The 23,174-nt window shown below is 45.0% G+C and overlaps 3 protein-coding genes across 8 annotated transcripts; 2 read left to right on the top strand and 1 right to left on the bottom strand.

Moving 5' to 3' along the window:
• The first annotated feature begins 900 nt into the window (after positions 1–900).
• Positions 901–6,466, top strand: LOC111845513 (bifunctional apoptosis regulator). 4 transcript variants are annotated; one of them, XM_023814989.2, is made up of 8 exons: positions 901–1,107; positions 2,447–2,751; positions 3,493–3,700; positions 3,836–4,005; positions 4,119–4,263; positions 4,513–4,689; positions 4,889–5,088; positions 5,485–6,466. In XM_023814989.2, the coding sequence occupies exons 2-8, from the start codon at positions 2,483–2,485 to the stop codon at positions 5,675–5,677; spliced, it is 1,362 nt and encodes a 453-aa protein (XP_023670757.1). In that variant the 5' UTR covers positions 901–1,107; positions 2,447–2,482; the 3' UTR covers positions 5,678–6,466. The 4 variants fall into 4 exon arrangements, with proteins under 4 accessions (XP_023670757.1, XP_023670756.1, XP_023670755.1 ...); XM_023814988.2 differs by lacking the exon at positions 901–1,107 and adding an exon at positions 1,377–1,556; XM_023814987.2 differs by lacking the exon at positions 901–1,107 and adding an exon at positions 1,377–1,560.
• Positions 6,467–7,093: 627 nt separating this feature from the next.
• On the bottom strand, positions 7,094–9,754 carry LOC111845574 (phospholipase A2-like). The gene is made up of 4 exons (XM_023815089.2): positions 9,441–9,754; positions 8,823–8,991; positions 7,854–7,954; positions 7,094–7,389 (listed from the first exon to the last, which is right to left on the bottom strand). Exons 1-4 carry the CDS (start codon positions 9,475–9,477, stop codon positions 7,241–7,243), a joined length of 456 nt encoding a protein of 151 aa, XP_023670857.1. The 5' UTR covers positions 9,478–9,754; the 3' UTR covers positions 7,094–7,240.
• Positions 9,755–10,668: 914 nt separating this feature from the next.
• txndc11 (thioredoxin domain containing 11) lies at positions 10,669–23,068 on the top strand. 3 transcript variants are annotated; one of them, XM_023815086.2, is made up of 12 exons: positions 10,669–11,384; positions 12,266–12,485; positions 12,923–13,020; positions 13,487–13,616; positions 14,676–14,769; positions 15,977–16,089; positions 16,360–16,560; positions 17,854–18,490; positions 18,911–19,053; positions 20,352–20,464; positions 20,612–20,692; positions 22,225–23,068. In XM_023815086.2, exons 1-12 carry the CDS (start codon positions 11,260–11,262, stop codon positions 22,697–22,699), a joined length of 2,430 nt encoding a protein of 809 aa, XP_023670854.2. In that variant the 5' UTR covers positions 10,669–11,259; the 3' UTR covers positions 22,700–23,068. The 3 variants fall into 3 exon arrangements, with proteins under 3 accessions (XP_023670854.2, XP_023670855.2, XP_023670856.2); XM_023815087.2 differs by having other exon boundaries at positions 10,672–11,384; positions 12,269–12,485; XM_023815088.2 differs by lacking the exons at positions 10,669–11,384; positions 12,266–12,485 and having other exon boundaries at positions 13,337–13,616.
• The last annotated feature ends 106 nt before the right edge of the window (positions 23,069–23,174 follow it).

Raw genomic sequence — 23,174 nt, 5'->3', positions numbered from 1 at the left:
TTAGCTTTTGCATTCCTTTCAGGATACTATTTTGGCAATAAGTGTTTTGACCAAAAGAATGTTTAATATGAATAGCAAAGAAATTCTTAACTCTACAGGACAAACATAGTTGGCCCTTGAATATGGTCTGCAGCTGTTTGATAAGCGATAATGTCCATTTTGCGATTACTGAAATACGTAAGCACTGAAATGTCCAAAATCACTAACAGAACATGTGTAAATATACAGTACTTACAGACTAGTACAATCATGCAAAGATCACTATCATATTTATCAGTAATTAATCATTGTCATTTATCAGTAATTAATATTGTGTACAGTACTATAAAAGTATAAAAATGATTGTCAAACTAAGTAAGTAGTATTTTATTTTATTTTTTTTATTAAATCTGAAAAACACCAGGCATAGTGATATGAATGAAAATATATTGAAAATCCACTAGTACCCTCTGGTGGTTGTAAATATGCTGCCAAGAATTTTAATTTTTTCTTGACATAAAGGGTTAGCGCAAAGATTGCCAACCCCTAAGTTAGTAATCATTTAGTCATATTTTAATATTAACCTACAGCGGAGTTTTTCATTATATACTCATATTTTAATATTAACTTACAGCGGAATTTTTCATTATATATACGGGGGTGGGGGGAACATGTATGCCACCCTAGGCGTAGGGTTAGTATTAGATTAGAGAAAAACTGTTTCCCACAGGTTTTTCCCCCGAAAAAAAGGGGTGAATCCCCCTGCAGAAGACAAGATGCACGAGCTATCCTGTTCTGCTGCCCGTACTGTGGTTGAAGTTGCTATTTGAGTTCGGTATAGGGTAAGGGTTTGACATTAGGGTTGCGATTACGGTTAATTTAAGGTTAAGGTGTGTGTGTTAATGTCTGATAAATATCAAAAACGCTGCCGTCTTTACTCAGGACCGGAGGATGCACCAGTGTCATCAGTTACTTATATGAAGTTTCAGAAATGGATAAATTAAGTTAAGCCTATTTGACGTTTTATGATAATTAGTTAATTGTTTGCATAAACTGTGATGCCAATTCTTTGGTCATCTGGCTGGATCGAGTGAGATTTTCTACACAATTTTGCACACACATTTACATGTAAGTATAGTTGTATTATCTTGTAAGTAGTCTGTAGGGATTGCAAATTGCCCCAACGCATTTTATGTAGTTCCTTTTAGGTTGATATTCAGAGTCTGAAAGCGTGCTACTCCAGGGTTCCTGACGCTGGTGCAGAAAAACAAAAAAGATTAAACTTAAATAATTCCCACCCACTACCTATAATTATGTAAATAATAAAACGTGTGCAAAATACACAAAATCAATAAAGTGTAACACTTAAATGTTTTTTTCTTTTTGGGGGGGGGGCTAAGCACTGATTCGAGATCAGTTTCGACCACCGTAAACCACGTAAAGCCTATCATGCACTACACTGGGGGAAATGATCCAGAGCCTGTAGGCTCAATGCGCTTCCAGGCCGAGGAGGATAACCGCGGTGGCGGCGGCGGCGAGCGCGACTCCCCGGCCGGCGGTGCGACCTGCGCAGCCAGGCAGGTAGAGGTCGGCGGGCGTAGGACGGGCATTAGGGCGCTCTGGTCCAGCGGGGTGGCCGGCTCGCCATCTAACTGGCTCTCTAGGTCCGACATCGGCGGGCTGCGCTGTGTTTACAATGCAGTCGGCCACATAGGGGAGGAAAATATCGAAGGTAGGAAAAGAAAGGAGCAAATATGGTGTTAGGTGGTTAATTACCGGGGGCCGTGCGGGTAGTTAAGGTGCGCAGATCGGCAGGCAACGTGGACGCATTACTGTGCTGCTGCGGACTGGTTATTAGTGTCTGTCGGTGTTTTATTTATGTTCTTCATATATCCGAAGTCGATTGCCTGATCTTCTAGTAAATAACTGTATTTGCTTTTTATTATTTATTGATCAATCGGTATTGTAGGCATTTTCCGCGTTCATCTTGACTCGTATTAAAATACACATTTTCCTGACATCCGGGTGCCTTTCCTGGATCCAGGTTTGATCGCAGATTGTTTGCCCGTGTGGCAAGCCGTCTTTGGACCGATCAATGGCCGCCAAGTGCCGTTCGCAGTAGCTCCTGGGTTTGGGAGCCGTCGCCGGGAAGCGGGCCGCCGATCCTGCTTTATTACGACGAGCCCGGACCGGAACCGGGCGCCCGTAAACTTCGCGGCTCGGCGTCCGTGAAACCGAGCGCGCAATGGCTTGTTGCTTCCGTTTTAGATTTTTGCAAGTCATTATAACCGATTTAGATGCTTCACGTGACACTTGATACTTTCAGCTGTTAGAGGCTTGCGGAAATGTATGCATATTACTATATAATATAACAAGCTCTCCCATAATAATCTAATTCCCACAATATTGTATCACTCTTTGGATCCTCTGCATCACAAATAGCTTTCTCTTTATTTTCTCTTCACAGAGTTAATCAGTGAGGATTTTGTCTACTAAGGGACGAATGACGAGTTCTCCAATGAAGGGCGGTGTCCATACTGACCCCTTGGATCATTCTGACCCTTGTCCCCTGGCTTCAAGCAGCGAGATAACTGAGCATGAGTTTTCCTGTCACTGCTGTTACGACATCCTGATCAACCCCACAACCCTTAACTGCGGGCACAGTTTCTGTCGGCACTGCCTGGCCCTCTGGTGGGAATCCTCCAGGAAAAACGAGTGTCCAGAGTGTAGGGAGAGGTGGGAGGGATTTCCCAGAGTCAACATTTTACTGAGGTGGGAATGCAATACAATTGTATTTATCAATGTACTTAAGGGTTAGAAAAATCTGCCATGAGTTGAAACTGTTTTTGAACACCCCAATGCATTTTCGTAACTTATTGTAATGATTTAGTAAACTTTAGTTTTCGTAGTTTTAAAATAGCTTGGTAGCCCTTCGCTGACATTTTTAAGACTGTCCTTACATAAAGTTGAGAGTGTAGGTTCCCTGTAATGAACAAATTCTAGATGACAGTTAACAGTACTGGTACCTGCTTGGTGCCACACAGGAGAGTTTCTCAGCATTTGAAAGTGCAGTCTTGTTTCAGATAAAAAAGTGGTCAGCAAAGATGTAGTGACCCCCCCAGTAGAATGATTTCAGGGCTATTTGAGTTGTCAGGGGGGATGATTTTGTCACAGCATTTTAGTTCTAATTCCTTTTATTATTTTATTTAAATGTAGCTGTATTTTGATTTTAAGGATTGAAGAACAAATTTCCAAAACTCAGTCCACAACATACATTTTCAAGAGAAATGCTGTGGACTTAGTTTAGACAATGTAACAAAAGTTCTTTGTTGAATTGGATGAAAACTGAGTGAGTTTTGGTTCCCAGTAGCGCAACATATGAGGAAGCCTGACTGTCGGTGATTGGCGGTCTCACCTGAGAAGCAAAAGATGTTTTCAGTGGGTTTTGGAAATTTTGCTCTTCAGTTGTCTGCTCCAGTGTAAAAGTTTTGAATTTGTTCTCTTGTCTCACAGGGATGCAACTGAGAAGTTATTTTCCAGAGTAGTTCAGAAAAGACGAGAAGAGATCCAGAATAACCCCAAAATTGTGCGTAGCCTGCTTGCCTTCCAGAGGTATGGAGATGAGCAGGTCTCCAGAGGGCCTGTGCTGAACACCCCAAGGAGAGGCGCTGGTGGAAATGACTTCTTCTCTGGGGTCCTCACCGCCCTCACTTGTGTGGCTGTAAGCGTTTTTTAGGACCTCCTCCGTGGTTTCCATTTTTTTGCTCGTGTTGACCTCATCGGCTCTTCATCGAAGTCCGTTTCAGATTCTGGTCGGCACGTATTTCACCCGCGGTCCCTCGCTTCCCGCTGGTAGGTCATGCTGCTGGTGTACCACTGGAGCAGCCGAGATGCCGAACACGATCTCTTGGTCCACAAGCCTGTGACGAAATGGACCTCTGAGGAGGTCATCCTCTGGTTGGAAAACCTGGGACCTTGGGCTTCGCTGTACAAGGATCACTTTCTAAGAGAGCAAGTCAACGGCAGGTATGTCATTCTTGACTAATTCCGAGCAGCTGCCCTCAAATTATTATTGTGTTTCAGCCGATGGTGTGAGCTGCCCAGCGCAAATAGACTTGCGTGGCTTTGCTGCTTGATAGACTCCTGATCATGCTTGGAGATGAGGAGCTTTCCAAGAATCCATATGGGATCGAGAACCAGACGCACCGTAAGGCTGTACTGGCCGAGCTGGAGCGTGTCAAATCCCTGGGTGTGAAGCCGCCGCAGAATCTCTGGGAATACAAGGTCAGCTTGGGCTGTCGGCGGTGCTGGAAACCACATCACTGGCCTATTTACCGGCGTATTTACTATATCCTGGTCTTAATTCCATAACAAATCGAACAAGCACCGTTATGAATACATACATACATAGAAGTGCTGCTTGAACTGCTCTGTAGTCATCTGATATTTATGTGACATATAATGTAGGCCTTGATTAACGAGAGTGACACAAGCATCTCCCTAACAGCTCTGTCTGCGGTTTTCTCGTTTAAGGCAGTCAATGCTGGGAAATCCCTGTTCCTGCTGTATGCCCTGAAGAGCTCTCCAAGGCTCACCATCCTGTACCTCTACCTGTTCGATTACACTGACACCTTCCTGCCTTTCATACATACCTGCTGCCCGGAGCAGAGTGAGGAACCGCAAGAGGATGTTTTCATGTCTAGAACTTTCGTAAGGGGATCTTTCGATTGGTTCACGGAGAATAACTCAACTGGGGTAAAAGTTGCTTCTTGAATAATGCCCTGCAGGCAGGCTATTGGGAAATGAAAACATGTAATACAATTGCGTAGGTGTGTACATGGATTATTTATTAGGAGCTAGCTGTAATATTTGTCAGTCTAGTATTTTTCTTTGTTTTCTGTTTCTGCAGAACGAGAACCCTAGCTGGAAGCAGTGGACTGAATTCCTGGTGAAATACTCCTTGCTGCCCTACCAGTTGATAGCGGAGTTTGCCTGGGACTGGCTAGGTGTTCACTACTGGACGTCGCGGTTCATCATCATCAACTCCATGCTTCTGTCGGTGCTGGAGGGCTGTGCTCTGTATAGGCTCTGGATCCGGTCGGAGCTGAGGTACTTCTTGGGGCCCAGCAGGGATCGCTGGAGGCGAATTTTCTTGGTTTTATTTTATATTTAAAATGTAGTAGAAATTTCGATAACTTTTACATAACACGTGTTAGAACATTTTACACTAGTGGCCAGTATTGTGGGCAAAGTGTTTGGCATTACATTTAAAAAATGACTACATAAATATTCACGGTGATGTTTACAAACAATCCAACAATGTTACCAATTTCATTCATTGGATGGTTAAGCAACTGGAGTAACTAGAATAAAGTCCTGAAATGTCTAAAAATTGGAAGTGTTTCCACAATTTTGGCCACTAGTGTATGTTTACTCCGAGTCCTTGTAATTGTTTAATTGAAACTTAAACAACAGCTTTTGACAGATTACTACTTTCTCTTCCAGGATTCTCCCTCAGAAAATGTGGAGCCATTTCTGGAAGGTGTCCATAAAAGGGTTCAGTGTCGCCATCTTCTGGCCAGTCATTCCTCAGTTTGCCTGTAACTGCTTGTTCTACTGGGCCTTGTACTTCAACCCCATCATAAATATTGAGCAGGTTGTCCAGCAGGTCCTCCGTCCAGAAACTCAAGTGCCATAAAAATAATACCCGCAAAGGCTAGGGCTGTCCTACAGCGCCACCCGCCAAGATCAGCTTACACATTATGGACTCGGCCTTTCGGGCAGTACCACGTTAGCCGAAAACAGGTATGTGAAACTAGCTAAAGGGTATTTATCGGCAGGGCGCCTTTGACAAACAAAACGCAGAGTCGGACGTCGCCCACCGTGATGCTGACAAAGTCAGGGTAGTATGAAGTCCACCGAAATTGTAAACATCACTCGTTATTGTGATATTCATATACTTTGACTGGCAACAAGCTTTTCTTTTCTTTTTTTCTATGGGATCAAAGGAGCCATACTTATTTTGAAAGGGGGTTACGTCATGAGCAGACCGGGAGTGTGCATTCTATTTCACAGCTTGTGCCGTTACGATGAACACCGAAAGCGAGACAATTGTTCTCTCAGCTTTTATGCAAAAGTTTTATCGCAATAAGAGAGACATACTAAGTCTAGACTGTGCCGATTATTCCATGCTTCCATTCTGAGTTTTCCTCCCATGGTTTATATGCTGTATTTAGTTTGTTTCAGGTGGCTTCTTTTATACAGTAAGTTTTATTTTCAAAGGCATGGAATATGTTTACCAAAAGCTGAAATTGTTTGGGGGGGTGATTGGTCCTCAGCCTGATTTAAATCTGTATTAATTTTATTATTTTTTTTTCTTTTTGACCTTTTAATTATTCTTGCACTTTGTTATAACTGTGACTTATTCATGCTCCTGGACAAAAATGAATAAGGTTTAGGAATCATTAATAAAAACATTTTTTCTAAAAAAAAAAAAAAAATGTACTTTTTAATTTAAAAATCTGTAGTTTTTATTGAGCTTTACTTGGCTCTTACGGGATAGCAAAAGTTACTGCAATATGGTATTTTTAAAGATATAGTGGCTTGTCTTTGTTCTGTCATGTAGCATAAGCATTGGTCATATTTTGATATGACATAGACATTAGCTCTCTGATTGGTTACTTGTTTTACAGAAACTCATAAAAAGCAGTTTGACAAAATCAATGGTACAAGGCCACAAAAAGTATGTTAAGTATTTTAAGACCAACTCAGCCAAGAATGATAGACCTGCTAGAGGAGACACGCGTCATGTGAGGCCTCCAGGAACTACAACCTGGAAGTGAATCAGCGGCTAAAACCAAATGTGTCTAAATCGGTCCCTATTTCAGTCTGAAGTGTGACAGTCCAGACAGCAAATATAGCTTGCCTTGTACAAATCATAACTGAAAAAAGACAAACTTTGGTTTTAATTGCAAGTAAAAAAAAAAAACAGTCTGAAAATATGACACCCCGTTTGAAAGATGGTACTTGATATAGAATGTTCTGCATCATTTATTTGGTCAAAACCAGTTTGTGACCAAAAATTCTGGAAGAACTGGAATCTCCACTGGGCGTTTGCAATAGGTTGAAAACAAAGATGACAAAAAAGTTGCTGCTTTTCACACCCCATCTTGTGGTTTCTGTGTGTGTTTATCTCCAAATATCGCTTTTAATAAGTATCAAGCGAGGCAGCGATACTGCAACATGAAATGCGTTCATTGGTTCAGTAATAATTGCACGTTGGGTACTCAAATCCACAGAGGAAGTCGGGCCACACGGCATAGTCGGGAATGAAGGGTGCTTTTCTCAAGCATTTAGCTACGTCCCTGTCACACCTGCACAGCATCTTCTCACACTTGTCCTTCAGCGATTCTAGAATGAGCGGAAACAGGTTTTATGTTAACCTTTGTAAAACCTCAGCATATATGGGCACCTATGCAGGGCTGCACAAGGACACGACCCCATCCCTGAAAATTTCCACCAAATGCCACACCTTTCTCCAAACCAAAGCTACCATTATCCGCATTCATGTACCCCCACTGGTGTCTGTGCCCCTGAAAGTTGTCCCCCCCCCCCCCCCCCCCCCCGAGCCTGGGAAAATTATCCAGGGGCAGTGGGGAGTCCCAAAGTCCAAGGCTAATTTTGAATCCCAGTCCAACCACAGTTGGTACCTTTTGTTAAAGCAACAAAACCAACTGGTATATTTTAAACAGTGGGTTAAATTGTAACTAGCATTCCATACTACATTTGCATACAGCATTCTTTGTGTCCCTCATTAATCTGGGATTTTTCCACATTGCACTGATATCTGCACGTCGGGAACATAGAGTAGGTACCGCAGAAGATGGTCTCGCAAGCCCAGGGGGACTTCTGTGCCTGGGCCTGGCATCCGGCCCTCTCTGCCTTCTCGTAACAGCAGTCGTGTCTGTGGCAGCACCTTTGGGGAACAAGGTATACATACGAAAGACTTTATGATATAATGATCTCATCCGGTGTTTAAAATGAAAATTCTTACCAGCTCAGTTTCATTTTAATTTTTATTATGCTTCTGTGGCTGTCAGCCCTGAATTTAAACAGCATTAATAATTAAATTTTATATATAAAACTCTGAATAATTGTACTGAATGAATGCCCTAAACTTGATGATTACTTCAGAATAGAATAGTCATCTCAACCCTCGGAGAAAACTAAATAAATATTTACGAATTGCTTGAGAGCATTTTTAATGGATGCATGAAAGGTAAACATACGGTTGTTGAATCTGTCTCAGTGAAACTCCCATCTTAGTCTACAATCACTCCAGCACAGAAATATAATATTATCAAACAAACCATCCATTTAGGAAGCTATGTTGCACCAGCTCATTTGTGAAATGAGAGGCTCAGCTTAACTTTATACTAGCTAGGCAGCTGCATATTTATGCCACACAGATGCTTAACTATTCCAGTGTTTATTCCTCCGAAGCACATTGCTGATATTATATGATTGTGCACGGTTAATTGGCTTGCTGGAGTTATTGTGCTCAATAGAACATTTTGTCAGAAAGCGGTGTTTGTGACGTATATGGTTGTGACGTGTTTTGGTGTCTAGTATATAAAGAATAATCATTAATTACACATTGAAGCTGCAAGCAAACTTCAAAGGCTTGCACCTTTCTTTGCCCAGGACTTAATTAAAAAGGCAAAGTCGCCAGTGTGAGGCCACGCCTAACGTCACAGACCCCATATACCTTTTAAGGCCAATATAGCATTATGGTCACCCATATGAAATACAGACGTGTTACTCGGGTTGTGTGTCTGTCTTACCAGTCTGCTTTGTCCCTGGGCCAGCCCTGCCCCCCCAGGCCACAGTAGCAGCCGTACATGATGTAGGCCAGAGAAGATCTCCCAGTACCACACTTAACGATTCCATCAAGTTCCAGCAGACCTCTTCTACTCCGCCCGGACCTCGCGGGAGTGAAGGACGCGGTGCACACTGCAATCGGTGCAAATAATAACAATTAAATATTACAGATTTACAATATTACGATAACAGGAAATACTATAGATTTTCTGGAACTTCTTTTTATTTGTAATTTTATAAATACTGTAAAACATCCATTTTAGCTTTTACGTAAAATGAAATAACAAAAAGGTACATCAATAAGATGTCTGACGTTTACAAAATCTAATCGCAAAGAGATGTGTGCACAACGTATGTTTTCTTGATAGAGGTTTATGGCAAATCTTAGGCGAATAGTGGAATACAACCAAACCAATTCAATTTTACTTGGGACGTAAAGGCACTGGTGAAGTACCTACAAGATTAATGATCATATGCACGGAAGGATGATCTTATTAGCAATACATTACGTGGTACAGACGCGGACATTTATACAGCTTTATACACTTTGATTTAGTGCTAGAACATTAGTAAATACTTACCAGACAGCAACAGGAATAGGAGAGAAAGGACAGACATGGCTTTCCCAAAGATATGCACCACGGATGGATTTCTAACCTGTTCAAGCCTTTCGTGCACCGAGGATATACAAAAACCTCCTGCATGACTTTTATAAAGGTATCATGAGTACAGCCCTCAAAACGGAGGCGGTACCAGTGATTTGGGGGCTTTGGGTAGAGATTCCTCCACACGCTCTGTAATCACAGCCAATCCTAATATGTGTGTGTATGTATGTATGCATGTATATATACACACACATCCATGGAATTGAGATATATTAATAATAATGCATGAACGGGAGATTACTTTAGTCAAAAGATGTTGATTTGAAACAATTCCAATTGTTTTCCATCTAATTTAATAATTTGAATGGATAGTAATCAAATTAATTAAATCTGTCTGAAAGTTGCTTGACTCGGTATCCATCATTTAAAGTTGGGCAGGAACAATTAAGCTGCATTGTTACCTTATTTATTCAAAGAAGAATTTAAAGGTTTATGAATATTTCTGCTAGTAATGTATTTTTCAGATCTACTGAAGTGTATTTGCCAATGGAAAAAATATATAATTTTTACTAAGGAACTTTTGTCACACTTTTACATGATATGCAATATTTAGTTAATTTATTTATTCATTTGCTTGTTTGTTTATTGTGTTTTATCCTAGCGTCTCTTTCTTTAGTTAATCATGTACTGTCACACGTACCGCTGCAGACCAATAGCATCACATGGAGGTCGCCAAATGAAAAAAGGACATCTGACTGCATCTCCGGACAAGATATAGAACGAAGAGGAATCGAGAAGAAACGTAGAGAAGGAAGATGTTTTGCTTTTTTATTTTTTTTATTTATAGCATTTGAGTTGCATGTTTCTGCACAATGGAAGGAATCCGAAGACCGCCGAAAAGCCACGAACGCGCGCGCGCGCGCACACACACACACACACAAAGGCGGTGTGTGGCGACAGCGCAACCCACCGCACCACTGTGCCGCTCTAACAGGCGATGCAAATATCTACATGGCATTTCATTAAATGTGACGAAACCCCCTTTACCGCACCGCGGTGCCTGACCCTTTCGCACAGTGCTGTATGTTGACCAGTAATGCATTTTATCAGCAATACCTTCATTTGAGAATTTCATTTTATTATACTTTGATTTTAACTATACTGTCAATTGATTATTACACCTCCACCACAATCAAATGTAAATGTTTTTGTCCTTAAAAAGCATAAATGGATGTTTATTGACATAATTATAGCATAGTTTGGGTACCGCAAGCTACTTTCAAATATACTTCTACCCAGTTATTATCGCATACTGTAAAGCGTCGACTCGTCTGTTTAAACTTTATTCATATAACATACAAACAATAATTTAAAAATCACTTGATGGAAACCTTTGCTTTTGAACAGATTTTTGAACATTGCCATTTTCGTATTTCGTACAGGGTCCAGGACTGCTTCTCAATTAAGTAGGCATGATTTGTAGAGAATTTCACACGTCGCATTACAGTAGCTAATGAACAGTTAACTTTTCCTAACAGTTTCCTAACCAGCTCCGCGGCTCCACGCCATTGGCCGGCGCGGCCGCGTCACCCAGGCGCCTCCGCTTCAGCAAACGCGCCGCGCCGGGAGCGGAAGTGCGCGGAGTACGTGGCGGAGGAGGGTTTGCTCGCTGTCAGGCAGTGCACGGTTTTGGTCACTGGTTCAGCCGACCGTGTTTCCCCTCCTCTGTGGGCTGGTGTGCAGGTGTTGTGCCAAACTGAGTGTTTAAATGGAAGGGACGGGCTAGGCGTCTGTAATGCTGCGCCGGTTGCGGGTGTCACTTCGGCAGCTGGGGAATCAGATGGCTCGAAGACCCGATCTTCTTTGTGGAGCCATCGTGCTGGGCTGCCTTTTTGTTGTCACTATAAAATTCACTTGCAGGTAAGCACCGAGCTAGGGGGTCCGCTGAAAAATCAGGTAGATTGCTGACTTAATGCCTTTTAATCGTAACTTGCCCAGCTTGCTGGCATATGGATGAAATGTGCGGAATACACTCGCTTTAGTGAAACTTCTGCTAGCACTCCGGTTAGCCAGGATGGAAAACATCTGCATGTATTTTTCAGCTGCATCGCATATTATTATTATTGCTGCTGCTATAAACGTCCAGTGTTTGCTAAATATCACATTAGCCTGGATATTTCAAGAGTTGGTGAGGTAACCGTGGCTGTGCCAGTGATATTGGTGTTGATCGGGCTCAGCTCTCTACCTCTATAAATATAAGCAGTTCATATAATATAAATAAATGGATACATTTTCTGTGTGCGTTTGGAAACTATCCTAAATCTGTAGATTATATGCTTTTTCCTGTCAAATAATCGACTTAATATCTGTGCTACTTTGACAAGAAGGGGCATGACCGCCTGTATTCTCTTTTCCCAACTTTGGTGCTGTGCAGTTGGGACGGTTTATCTATCTGCCATTAATATGACATTTCTTATATTATGTTAAGATTTCGTACCAAATTGTCCATAATACACATACGCAAGCTGTAACTGATCAGATTAAGGTGTTTAGAGGAATTAAAGGCAAGATACCTTAAGGCACCGTCAATATGTAACTTACCTCTAGTTTTGCTGTACTTATGAATGAATTTTATGTTATACTCCACTGTGTACTATTCCTCAGCTGAAGCAAACAAATCTTTGATATCTAATACTCCAAATGGATGGTTGTACTCTACATTTTATTACTGTGTAATCTTTTCAGTTTTTTGGGGAGGCTGGTGTTATTTATTAATTTGGACATTGGTCCGTTCCTCTAAGTAGCCGTGCGAAGAATGTGGTTGCCCCTGCACGGCCTCCCCGCCGCTTCTTCTCGCCCGATCCTCCGGTGGTGGACCTTTTCCTGGGGCAGCTGGACCAGGTGGACCGGTTACGGAGCGCGGCTGAGATCTCCCTAATCTTCTTCTACGCCCCCTGGTGTGCGCACTCCATCGCCGCTCGGGAAGAGGTCCAGCAGGTCGCCAGGAAGCTTTACAAAGAGGTATCCTCCTCCTTTATGTCTCGGGACCAAATGGCTGGTTAATGTCACCATCTCACCATCTCCTAGTGTGTCTTCATTTTAACAGTAAGAAAGCAGCTTCTCAGATGATAGCTTTTATGGAATTGGAAAAAAAAATAGTTTTTTTCCCTCACCTTGTCCCTGAGGGTCTCTGTGCAGCAACCAGAATGTTATTGGTTTATAATAATATTACCTCGCTCATTTGTATGGTTCTATGGTAGGTGTACTGTGAGCTTAATGCTGATTTTGGATTGAAAAAAAAACATGACATGGTTGTAATTTATGCAAATTGAAATGTGTGCTTGGTGTCAGAGCTCGCTGCGGTATCTTTTTTTCTTTTTTTTTTTTACTGTGTTTAGTTTTTACCGTGCTCCATGGATATGGGTTGAATGAGTTTCCCACTGTCTTGCTGTGTGCAGGTCCTATTTATAGCTGTTAACTGTTGGTGGAACCAGGGAAAATGCCGAAAGAACCAGAGCTTCTATCAGTACCCAGTGATACACCTGTTTTACCGAAGGTGGGACTGCACATCTGTCTGAGGAGAGATGCTGTTCAGAATGATGCATTCCTCCTGGACCCAGGAATTTTGATACCTTAAAGTTAGGGGTCCCCAACCGCTTGATAACATTAGACCGGTTTGCATTGTTCAGAAATTTCCCAGATCCATTTTGCTGGCGATTTGTTGTGTGGGGGTGGGGGGGGTCCTTAAACATATAATTTGCTGAATGGGTGTGGGGAGGCTTTGCAATGTGTACAGAAATGTGGGGCAAGTCGTATATTTTTGTGGATTGTGGATTAATTATTCTGAATGCAGATTTTATTTTTCAATGCAGGGTGATTCTGTAATGTTCGGGTGCCAACGATACTCCCATCCCAGTGGAATACTGTTGGTTTGAGGGCTGGAAACTCCAACTTTGAATGATTTTCCTGTCTGTATAGACGGTGAGTGTGTATATGTTTACAGTATGTAAATTGTCTTACAGGTTTGGGCCTATTGAGTACAAGGGACCCTTCATGGCCGCCTACATGGAGAAGTTCATCCGGAGGGTTATCACCCCTCTGACATACCTGCCTTCACGAGCAATGTTGCAAGACTTCCTCTCTTATCATGAGGTGAAGAGCAATTGTAGCTTGGTAGCTTCTTTCCATCAGGGCTGGCTGTCACTGCGCTAATCTGGAGGCAGCTGCCAATGGAACTTTAATTTGTTATAGTGGTTGCTTTGGTGTTGATATGCAAATTGTTTTTTTTGCATGAATTATTTGCACGTGCTTCTACAAGAAGTGTTTGTATAATGTCGCAATGTCATTGCAGTACCATATTCTGGTATAAATTATGTTAAGAAGTAAAAGGTATCTTATTGTTATGGTGAGAGATTTGTGCCTCTGTTCAGAAGGTTGTGGGTTTGAAACCCATGGGAAGCAGAGTAATCACTGTTGGTCCCTTGAAGGCCCTTAACCTCCAAAATGCTCCAGGGACACTGGCTGACCCTGATCTCTGATTCCCCGATGATGAGGTCATCATTCATTACAGTATTAGAAATCATGCAGTTGGTGTAAGTTCAGGGGAGCGTGAGAGAATTTCTCACTCTTCTGAAAAAATGTGCAGCTGTAGCCCAGAAGAGGAAAATCGTTGTTTGATGATACAGTAAAATCCCGTTATAGTGGACTCACTTATAACGGAATATCGTCTATAACGGACGAGGTCCGCCGGTCCCGGCCGTGCGCCTTTACGAACATGCAGAAAAAGCATCGGATATAGCGGACTCGCATATAACGGAATTTCGCTTATAACGGACAAACAATTTGGTCCCCAGGGCCGCTTTTAGCTGTAGTTCTGTTCGCTATAACGGACATGCAGGCTTCGCCTACAAGGCGCGTGGCGTGCTGGTGATATCCAGCGCAGATACGTAGTCGGGATTATTAATAGTCACGCATCTGGTCAGGTAAAGTTGGATTACTACATGTACAATATAATAATCTATACCACAAGTGTGTCTGCTGAGGTGTGGCATGAGTAGATGGTGTCCTGTAGTTGTGTTCTGGGCAAACAGCAACTCTGGATATAACGGACTCTTGATATAACGGACTGTTTTGCCAGGTCCCTTGAAGTCCGTTATAACTGGATATTACTGTATTTATGGTTGTTTTTTTTCTTTTTTTCCCCTTTCTTAGCCAGGAGTGGTGGGTTATTTTGAGTTCAATGCTTCACCACAGCCTCCTGGATACATCGTATTCTTGACGTCAGCATTACAGGCTTTGAAGAGAGGTAAGTCAAATATCTAGGAAAAACACTGGCAAAGTAATATCCATGTCAAAATATGAAATATGTAAAGTCGTATTTGTATACGATTGGCATTAAACCATGAGCATTATTCTCCTATGATTTTGGTGTTAGAAATCTTTGGTTAAGCGACGTTTAGTTAGAGGTGTGAGAATCGATTAATCTTACTGACAGTATGGTTTGATACTGAGTTAACTTGAACTGGGTTATTTTGAGTTGTGAAAACAACACCAACTTTGGTTTCGAATGAAACATCTTGACTTTTTTTTTTATAAAAAAGTTTTTCATTTGATCATAATCTTATTATGCTGTCAGATATGTCAGGATGAACAAATGCCGTTTGATGCCGGTTCTCTGCAGCAGGCTGCTCTCTGAAGACCGACTCTCACTCTGTGACAGAGAGCCTGTCATGCTGTTATTCTTGAATTGCTTATTTTTACTTCTGGCGGTTTTTGTTCACCTCTGAAATGACGGTAATGTACCAAGCAGGGATTAAAGTGACATGCTGTCGGTTTGATGACTTTCTGAAACTCTGCCTTTCATTCGTCCATCTCTGCCAGTTCACACACGCACCGCTGCTTTGGGGTCTGCAGTTGCCAGTCAGCATTTGTAGATTTTTGATGTGTTCTGTTTGAATCCAGCATAATATATGGGAAAGAACTAGGACTCCAGGCTTGATAGACACTAAGCCTCACAAATCAACCTGACATATTAATGATGTCACTGTTGGTGTGCCAAGTTTGGCTCTGAGTTTAAAAATATTTCAGTTTTATCTGATCACAAAGGTATGCATGCATTTGGAGATTCCTCTCGAATATGCTCTTAGAAAAGGCTGCTTTTTTCTCTTCTGTTTAAAGGAATCCCTGCATTTGAACAAGACTTGGTGGCTCAATAGGTGGCAATGTTGTCTCACCCCTCCTGTGCTGGGGATCTGTTGCTGCTTCCCGTCTGCGGAGTTTGCATGTTGCCTCTGTGTCGTGTTGCCTTTCTCCAGGTGGTCCAACTTCTTCCCTCAGTCCAAAGACTGGGGTCTTTAAATCGCCTGTTGTGTGCAATCACACGCGTGTATCAGCCTGCCCTGCAGTCAGTGCTAGTCAACCCGTTCGGGCAGCTGGGGCAGGTGGATAGGATATCACAATGACGACTGTGGTGTGCCGAAGAGTGAAGCGTATGCATTTTGGATATGGTGCAGATTTCCAGGGAGTGGTGCGCTTCGCAGTGGTGACAAGCAAGCCGGTGGCGGAAGCGATCGCGGTGCAGGAAGACGGGACGGTCTACATGCACCGACACTTCAACACGTCGCTTGTGAGTAGTGGAATCCGCAGGGGGTGCTGTGGTGCTCCCAGCATGCAAGGGAGCGTCTGACAAAGGCTGCAGGCCTTTCAGGTTCTGTTTTAAAGACTCAAGAACACTGACGGGCTTAATGAAAAATCTGAGAAAAGATACCGAGGGGGGGATCACATTGATAGCGCTTCTATGGCTGGGGTAGGGTGCCTTTTTTAGTGCTTTGTCTAAATAAGAATCCCCCCCCCTCATATTGGTTGCAGGTTGAATTATTTGCCTGATCCCATGCAGATTTTCCCACGGGCAGAGAGGAACTTCACGTCGGAGAATATCTGTGGCTGGGCGTACGAGAACAGGGAGAGCGTTCTGCAGTGGCTCCGCCCCCATGGGGCCAAGAGCCGCCTCCTGGAGCAGGAGCTGAGCAAGGGCCCGGCGCTGCTCGCCTTCCTGCCCTTCGACCCACTGGCCCCCCACCAGCCCCTGGTGCGGCAGGTCAGTCATGGGGCCCCTCATCGAACCCTTTTGTTTGGGGGGGGGCGATTCGTGGCTTAGTGGGCTATGTCTCTGTGTCCGTGATCAGAAGATCACTGGGTTGAGCCCCCACTTCAGCAGAGCAGTCACAAGTTCAAGGGCCCTTGAGCCCCCCCCCCCCCTCCCCCCCGTTCGCTGACCCTGCGCTGTGACCCCTAAGCTATGGCGAGCAAGATGGAGTAGGCAAAGAGAAGAATTTCAATGTATTGGGCAAATGGCAAATAAAGGATTTATTTCTATTCATTAAATCCCAGGGTCGGCAGAGTGATGTCACTATCGGGCCCCTGAGCAAGGGCCCCTTCACTCCCGCAATGGCTCCAGGAGCTAGCTGACCCTGCTTTCTGAAATCTATGTTGCTTTGGATAAATAAATAAAGTGTAAATATTAAAATATGTTAGCTTAGCCACAGTGCTGTTTGAAAGTTTATATTGCAGAAGCTCCAATTTCTCAATTCAAGCGAAAGTTTAATACATGTGGCCTTTCTGAAGTACGTCCGCATCTGGGTGCCTTGCCGCGGCCCTCAGGGCTGCCTTTCGCAGTGATGAGGCAGTCTCCCTGTAGGTGGTGCTCACCCAGACATCCTCATGCTGGCTGGTTGTCTCTCACACTATGCCAGCTGATATGTGCTCTGACACGCATTTATTTTAAATCTTGCATATTGATTTTGATGGAACAGGGTTTTTTTTTTTTTTGTATGTGACAAATGACATTTTGGTAGCTAAGTTAGCAGTCTTCAAGGTTTCAAGCAGCACTGTAAAATCTGCGTAAACCACTGTAATGATTATTCATAATTTGCCCTCTTTGATGCGATGAGTAACCAGTTTTCCTCCAAAATAATCTGTCAAGTGAGTCAGCCTCTCCCTGCTTCCTGGGCCATAACACTCGCACTGTACTTCAGCTGCCAGCCTGCAGATGGTGCTGCAGTCGCCGTTTTTATTCCCACTTTCTCAAATAGCTAAGGATAATGCTTCTAAATCAAAGACATTGTACTTTTATCATAGGGTATTATTATCATGACATTGAAATTAAATATTATGTTAGGTTCTCTGGAATAGAAAATTCAGCTTTTTTTTTTCCTTGCTGTTTAACTGACTAATGCTGATACAAAATAAACAGTCAGGGGGCGCTGTGACAGGATAGAATCTTGTGCCGACCTGCAAATTAATCTCCGTTAACTAAAGTGGGCGTCTGATTGCCGGTTACGAGTGCCCCGTGAATCGATGCGAGCGTGACTTGGCAGTGCTGTCCTTGCAGATCGCTGAAGTCGCCCTGCAGTACCACGCCTGCAACCACAGCGACGGGGCGGAGCAAGATGGCATGGGGCAGTTACAGGGGACCCAGAATTCTGTCGCCCCCTGCTGCAACACGGTGGTACTGCCTCACTGGAACGCCATGGCGCGCATGCATAACGTGTGCGAGCTGTGCCTGAAGGAATCGGCGGGCGTGTGGCCCAGTGCCATCCGAACTGCCCACTGTCCCTTCCACCACATGGGGGCAGCACTGGAGTCCTTTCACCTCATGCGACGCACCTTCGCCCACCTAATGATGCACGGTGCGGCCTGCAGCAATGTCGTCGCCTCTTATAGCCCGTTCAGCCGCTACAGCGCGTGCTGCAAGACCCTGGGGCTCCCTCCCCCCCCGCCGCCTCGAACTCGAGACTCGGGGGTCCCTTCCGACGGGGAGCCTTCTCTCCTGGGCCTCATGGGTCTCAGATGCAGGACTAACAAAACACTGCGCTTCTACCTGCTGGACTCCCACCTGCACTGGAAGCTGGCCGAGCGGCTGGGGGCCCCCAGGGCCGACGGGCGGCGCCTCTTCCTGACCATAGTGAACCTTCCGGAAGAGACCCATTACATCTCGGACCTCAACAGCACACTCAGCGACACTCTAGGTGAGCCTTCGCCAGTCGTTAACCATCAAATTCTCGGCCTGGATCGGATATCTGTGACGTTCACATGTCATCGTGCCTGCTTGGATTTTTATGCCCGATTTAGTATTTTTATAGAGTTGACAGGGTTGTAAATGCTGCCTAGTTACCAGAACGGCGAGTGACTAAATAATAAGGAAAAGAGGATGTTGATACATGAGTTTGCAGAAAATTAACTCCAGCGGGGGAACTGATACTAAGTCATTAGCTGCAGGTGGTCTGTTTTCACTGTGTAGAGCAGGAAGTGGCCCCCTTGGGGAAGTAGCCCCTCGGGGAAGTAGCCCCTGCGGGTCCAGTCGACCCCGTCAGCCGGGATCCGGGGTTTCTGGTCGTGTCCGGCTCATTGGCACTGCCGTTCACCTCCACGCGGGGGCTTTGTTCCAGATCACTTCATACAGAACTTCAGCGTCCCATACAGCCCGCTGACGCGGCACCTGGTGGGCAGCCCTGTGCCAAAGTCCCCCTCGTCCTTAATCAGGGAAGTGACAACAGCCTCGTTCCTCAGCACAGTCATGGATCCTCAGAAGGTACGTTTGGTTTTTGCACTACTGGGATTATTTTGGTCTCTCCTTTCATAGGGCAGGGTCATCCACATTCCAAGCCTCCCCTCCTGGCACCTCATCTTCCAGTAGTTTGTTTCTCTTTAAATTCCCTGCCCCCTTCTGCCTTCTGTTCTACCATAGGCACCCCCCCACACACACACACCCACCCGAATGCAGGCAGGCCTCGGTTCAGTGCCGATCACCCCGCCCCCCTCCCTCTAATCCTTTCCCAACCCAGGGGTGTCCGTGCTGCAGGAGGATATGGCGTGTCGTAACGGAGGAAATCATCCGCGCTGACGCTCACTCGCATCCTTCCTTTGTTCTGGCTTTAAAAGCAACAGCTTCCTGTTTCTCTCTGTGGTTGCCGGTGTTCTGCAGCACGCAACAACGTGAGGACAAGGGGCCAAGGTCACCCTCGGTGCGACTGCTGCGTTTTTAATCGGTAACTCTATCTGGAAACCTTGTGATGGACTGGCATCCTGTCCAGGGCGTCCCATGTGATGGACTGGCATCCTGTCCAGGGCGTCCCCTGCCTCGTCCCCTGTGATGGACTGGAATCCTGTCCAGGGCGTCCCCTGTGAGAGTGACCGCCCTGGATAAACACTGATGTTTGGGTGGCTGGTGCTGCAGCCTAGTGACCTCTGATCCTGTGTGTATACGCCATTAGGCAGCTTAGCCGGCCCTGCTTGTGTCTCGTCTGTTTCTTGTCTGTTGCTGTGCTGCCAGGACAGCAGATGACCAGCTAACGGCCGTTAGCGCTTCCCCGCGGCACTGCGCTGCTCTGGGCCTGGCCGTCTGCTCTCTCTGCCTCCTGCCTCCAGGGAGGACGTGCTGTTTCTCCGCAGTCCTGGGCTGTCTTGCCGCAGCGGTGCATCCATCCGTCACCACGTGCCGTTTTTCATCCCAAGCCAGCTCCCCGTTCTTAAAATCTATCTGTGTTGCACATTACTGACGGTTTAAGTATTCAGCAAATCGTAACACAAAGCTATCGAGTAAAGGGATTTTGTCTTTTATAAACATTATTCATGTATATATTTAGATATTAGCACTATTTTTGGTTCGCATAGATATTTATGCTGAGCAGAAGTTCTGGTGTGATTCATGACTTCAAATGGTTTGTGGAAAAATTTCTCTCTCAGGCTCTCGGAGACCCTAAAATCAGTGACCTCTCGTTTTGAATTGTGTTTAATCCCGCGTGTGAGCTGATGTTCCCAAACCGCCACCGTGAGCATGTCTGCTGGTGTGAATGCCGACGTCTCCTCTCTGTCTCCTCTGTCACCCAGGACGTGCTCCTCTTCTACTACACACACTGGTGTGGCTTTTGCACAGTCCTCAACCACGTCCTCATCCAGCTCGCACAGCTGTTCCGGGGAAACGAGAAGTTTACAGTAGCCCGGTAAGAGGGAAGGCTCTGCAAGATGGGAGGATGCGGGAATTTCTGATCATATGGCTTGCAGTTCAGTGGCAAACTGAGAAGTGAACCTTTGTGCCTTTAGCTTGATACTTTGAACACTGTTTAATGCCAAGTCTCTCCCCAATGCAGAGTCAACGTCGCTCAGAACGATCTGCCTTGGGAATTTATGGTGGACCACTTCCCAGTCTTCCTGCTCTTCCCCAGGGACAGGTGAAACGCTCTTTCCATTTTCTCTGACCTCTAAGTGATGCTCTACAGCAGGGCTGTTCAGCTCTGGACCTCGATTCCATATCTAAGCCTTGTTTTCAATTCAGGTAGTTATTTAATAATTATTGATTCTGATAGCCAGGTGTGAAGCCTCTGACCAAACAGGTGAAGGAAGGCTTGAAAATCAGTAGGGTTGGGACCTTGAGAACTTTGATTTGCATAGTCCTGCTCTACAGTAAGGTCTTCCTATCGTCAGCTTAATTCCAGCATCTCCTCCGTAAGAAAGTGGCCTCATTATTAAGTACACTAAGCATTAGCAAGCAGGTTTGCCACAGAGTATGACGTCTAGTTCTGAATTCCCGGTTTGGGTCTTTGATTTGAGGTGATCAGGTCTTTGGGTCTTTGATCAGGATGCCTGTCGTCATGGCGGCAGATGCTGTGAGGTTGCTATGACTCCCGGCCACCTTGCCCCACAGACTAAAAAAGGAGAGTGTGGCGTGTGAATGAGCGAGTGAGAGTCTGAATATGCTTTATGGTTCAGCAATGATTTTGTGCCAAAGGTTTGTTTAAAGCAGAAACTAATTGCATCTACGACTTTCAACTGGGACAGTAGGGGGACTTGGAGCCAATCCCAGTCATCTTCGGGCTGGGGGGCACCCTGGATGGGATGCCAGTCTGCTGCAGGACACACACACACACACACACACACACACACACACACACACACACACACACACACACACCTTAGTAACTCTCCATTAATTTCTAAGGCAAACCCTAATCCCAACCCTGACCTTAACCATAAGTACCAAACAAAATATAACTCTTTTGGCAATTTTAGTTTTTTGATTGCAGTCACAGATTTTTATATAATTGAGGTTCATTTTTGTGGGGACTGAAAAAATGTCCCTGGACGTTACTGGTTTACACTAGTGGCCAAATAGTGGAAACACCTACCAGTTTTGGCATTTACACTAATACATGATTGTTTAGAAACGTTACCATCAGTAATCAAAGAATGTTTACATATATCATATATTGGACAATTAGTTGAAGTTGAATAGATGAAGCTCTGCAGTCTCTAAAAATTGGAATTGTTTTTGGCCACTATTCTATATCTCATTGTAGAGAAATCTGGTCCCCACAATGTAGTAGTTACAAAAACTCACTGACACACTTGCCCTTTGAGTATGGGATGGATTCTGGGGGCCAGGTCGGGATGACTGAGGGCCCCAAGGCCCTGACCATGCTGCCCCCCTCACAGGCGAGAATATTCATCTGAAACAGGTTCTCATGAAGCTCTTGCATGTACAGCAGGGCTGGGCAACCTTATCCGCAAAGGGCCGGTGTGTGTGCAGGCTTTTGGGATAACCTGTAGGCCAGCTGTTCAAACGCAAGTGTGAGTGTGACTCTTCAGCCAATCAGTCCTCTAATTAATAATCTAATTGGTGAATTGCAGCGAAAACCCGCACACACTGCGGCCCTTTCTGGATAAGACTGCCCGCCCCTGACGTACAGACTACCTCTTCTTACAGGAAGCACCTGAGTGTCAAGTTCCCTGACGACCTCCCCATCACGCTGCCCAACCTGGTGCGCTTCCTGCTGCGTCACGCAGGTGACGTGCCGCGGCGCGGAGGCTGGGCGGGGTCGGACCGGGGCGGCCTGCTGGAGGTGGAGCTCCGCCGGCTGCGGGAGGAGGTGGAGGCGCTGCGGAGGGCCCGGGAGCAGCTCTCCCAGCAGCTGTCCCAGCTGTGGCAGGAGAAGCGGAGGCTGGCACTGCACGCGCGGGACCTGGAGTCGCGCAACGCCGAGCTGCGCGAGCGAGGGCGCCACCTAGAGGAGCTATACCGCGAGAAGAACCGGCAGCTCCTGGACGCCGCCGGAAAGCTGCAGGCGCTGGCCGACGCCTCGCAGAACCTGATCACCGAAAACGCCCTGCTCAAGGTCCTCATGGCTTCCATGAGGGAGGAGGTGCTTCTGGAGCCACGGGGGGACGACGGCGCCCCCTAAAGGGCAAAGCATGACCTCAGCACCCAGGAGGACTCCTGATGCTTCCGGAACAGACTGTTTCACGATGGGCTGCTGACACCCGAGATGTATATCTGGAAATTATTTATGTCTGCTTGGGTTATCAGTTTGGTTTTGTTTTTCTTCCACGGTGATTTTTTTTTATGTTCCTTTGTTAATTTAACAAAAAAAAATCTATTTTTACATAAATCACTAGGCAACTTTTTGGGTATGTCTGCAGGCAAAATGCTGCATTTGTTTACATGAGGAATATTGCACAGATTTCTACTGATTAAACCGTTTAATCTATGCCAGTGTTTGTAGAAGAATGATCTGATCCCTTGTTTATAAATGTCGTTTTTATCAACTTAAGGAGCCATCTGTGACCCGTTTACAATTCTTATGTTTACAAAAGGTTTGCCACTCTATGATGATATTCTAGATGACAATGGTAGACTGTCATGGCTGATATTTATTT

The sequence above is a fragment of the Paramormyrops kingsleyae genome, chromosome 5, assembly GCF_048594095.1.
Source record: "Paramormyrops kingsleyae isolate MSU_618 chromosome 5, PKINGS_0.4, whole genome shotgun sequence".
Lineage (NCBI taxonomy): Eukaryota > Metazoa > Chordata > Actinopteri > Osteoglossiformes > Mormyridae > Paramormyrops > Paramormyrops kingsleyae.
The sequence above is the reverse complement of the archived record's forward strand: the minus strand, read 5'-3'. Positions and strand labels throughout refer to the sequence as shown.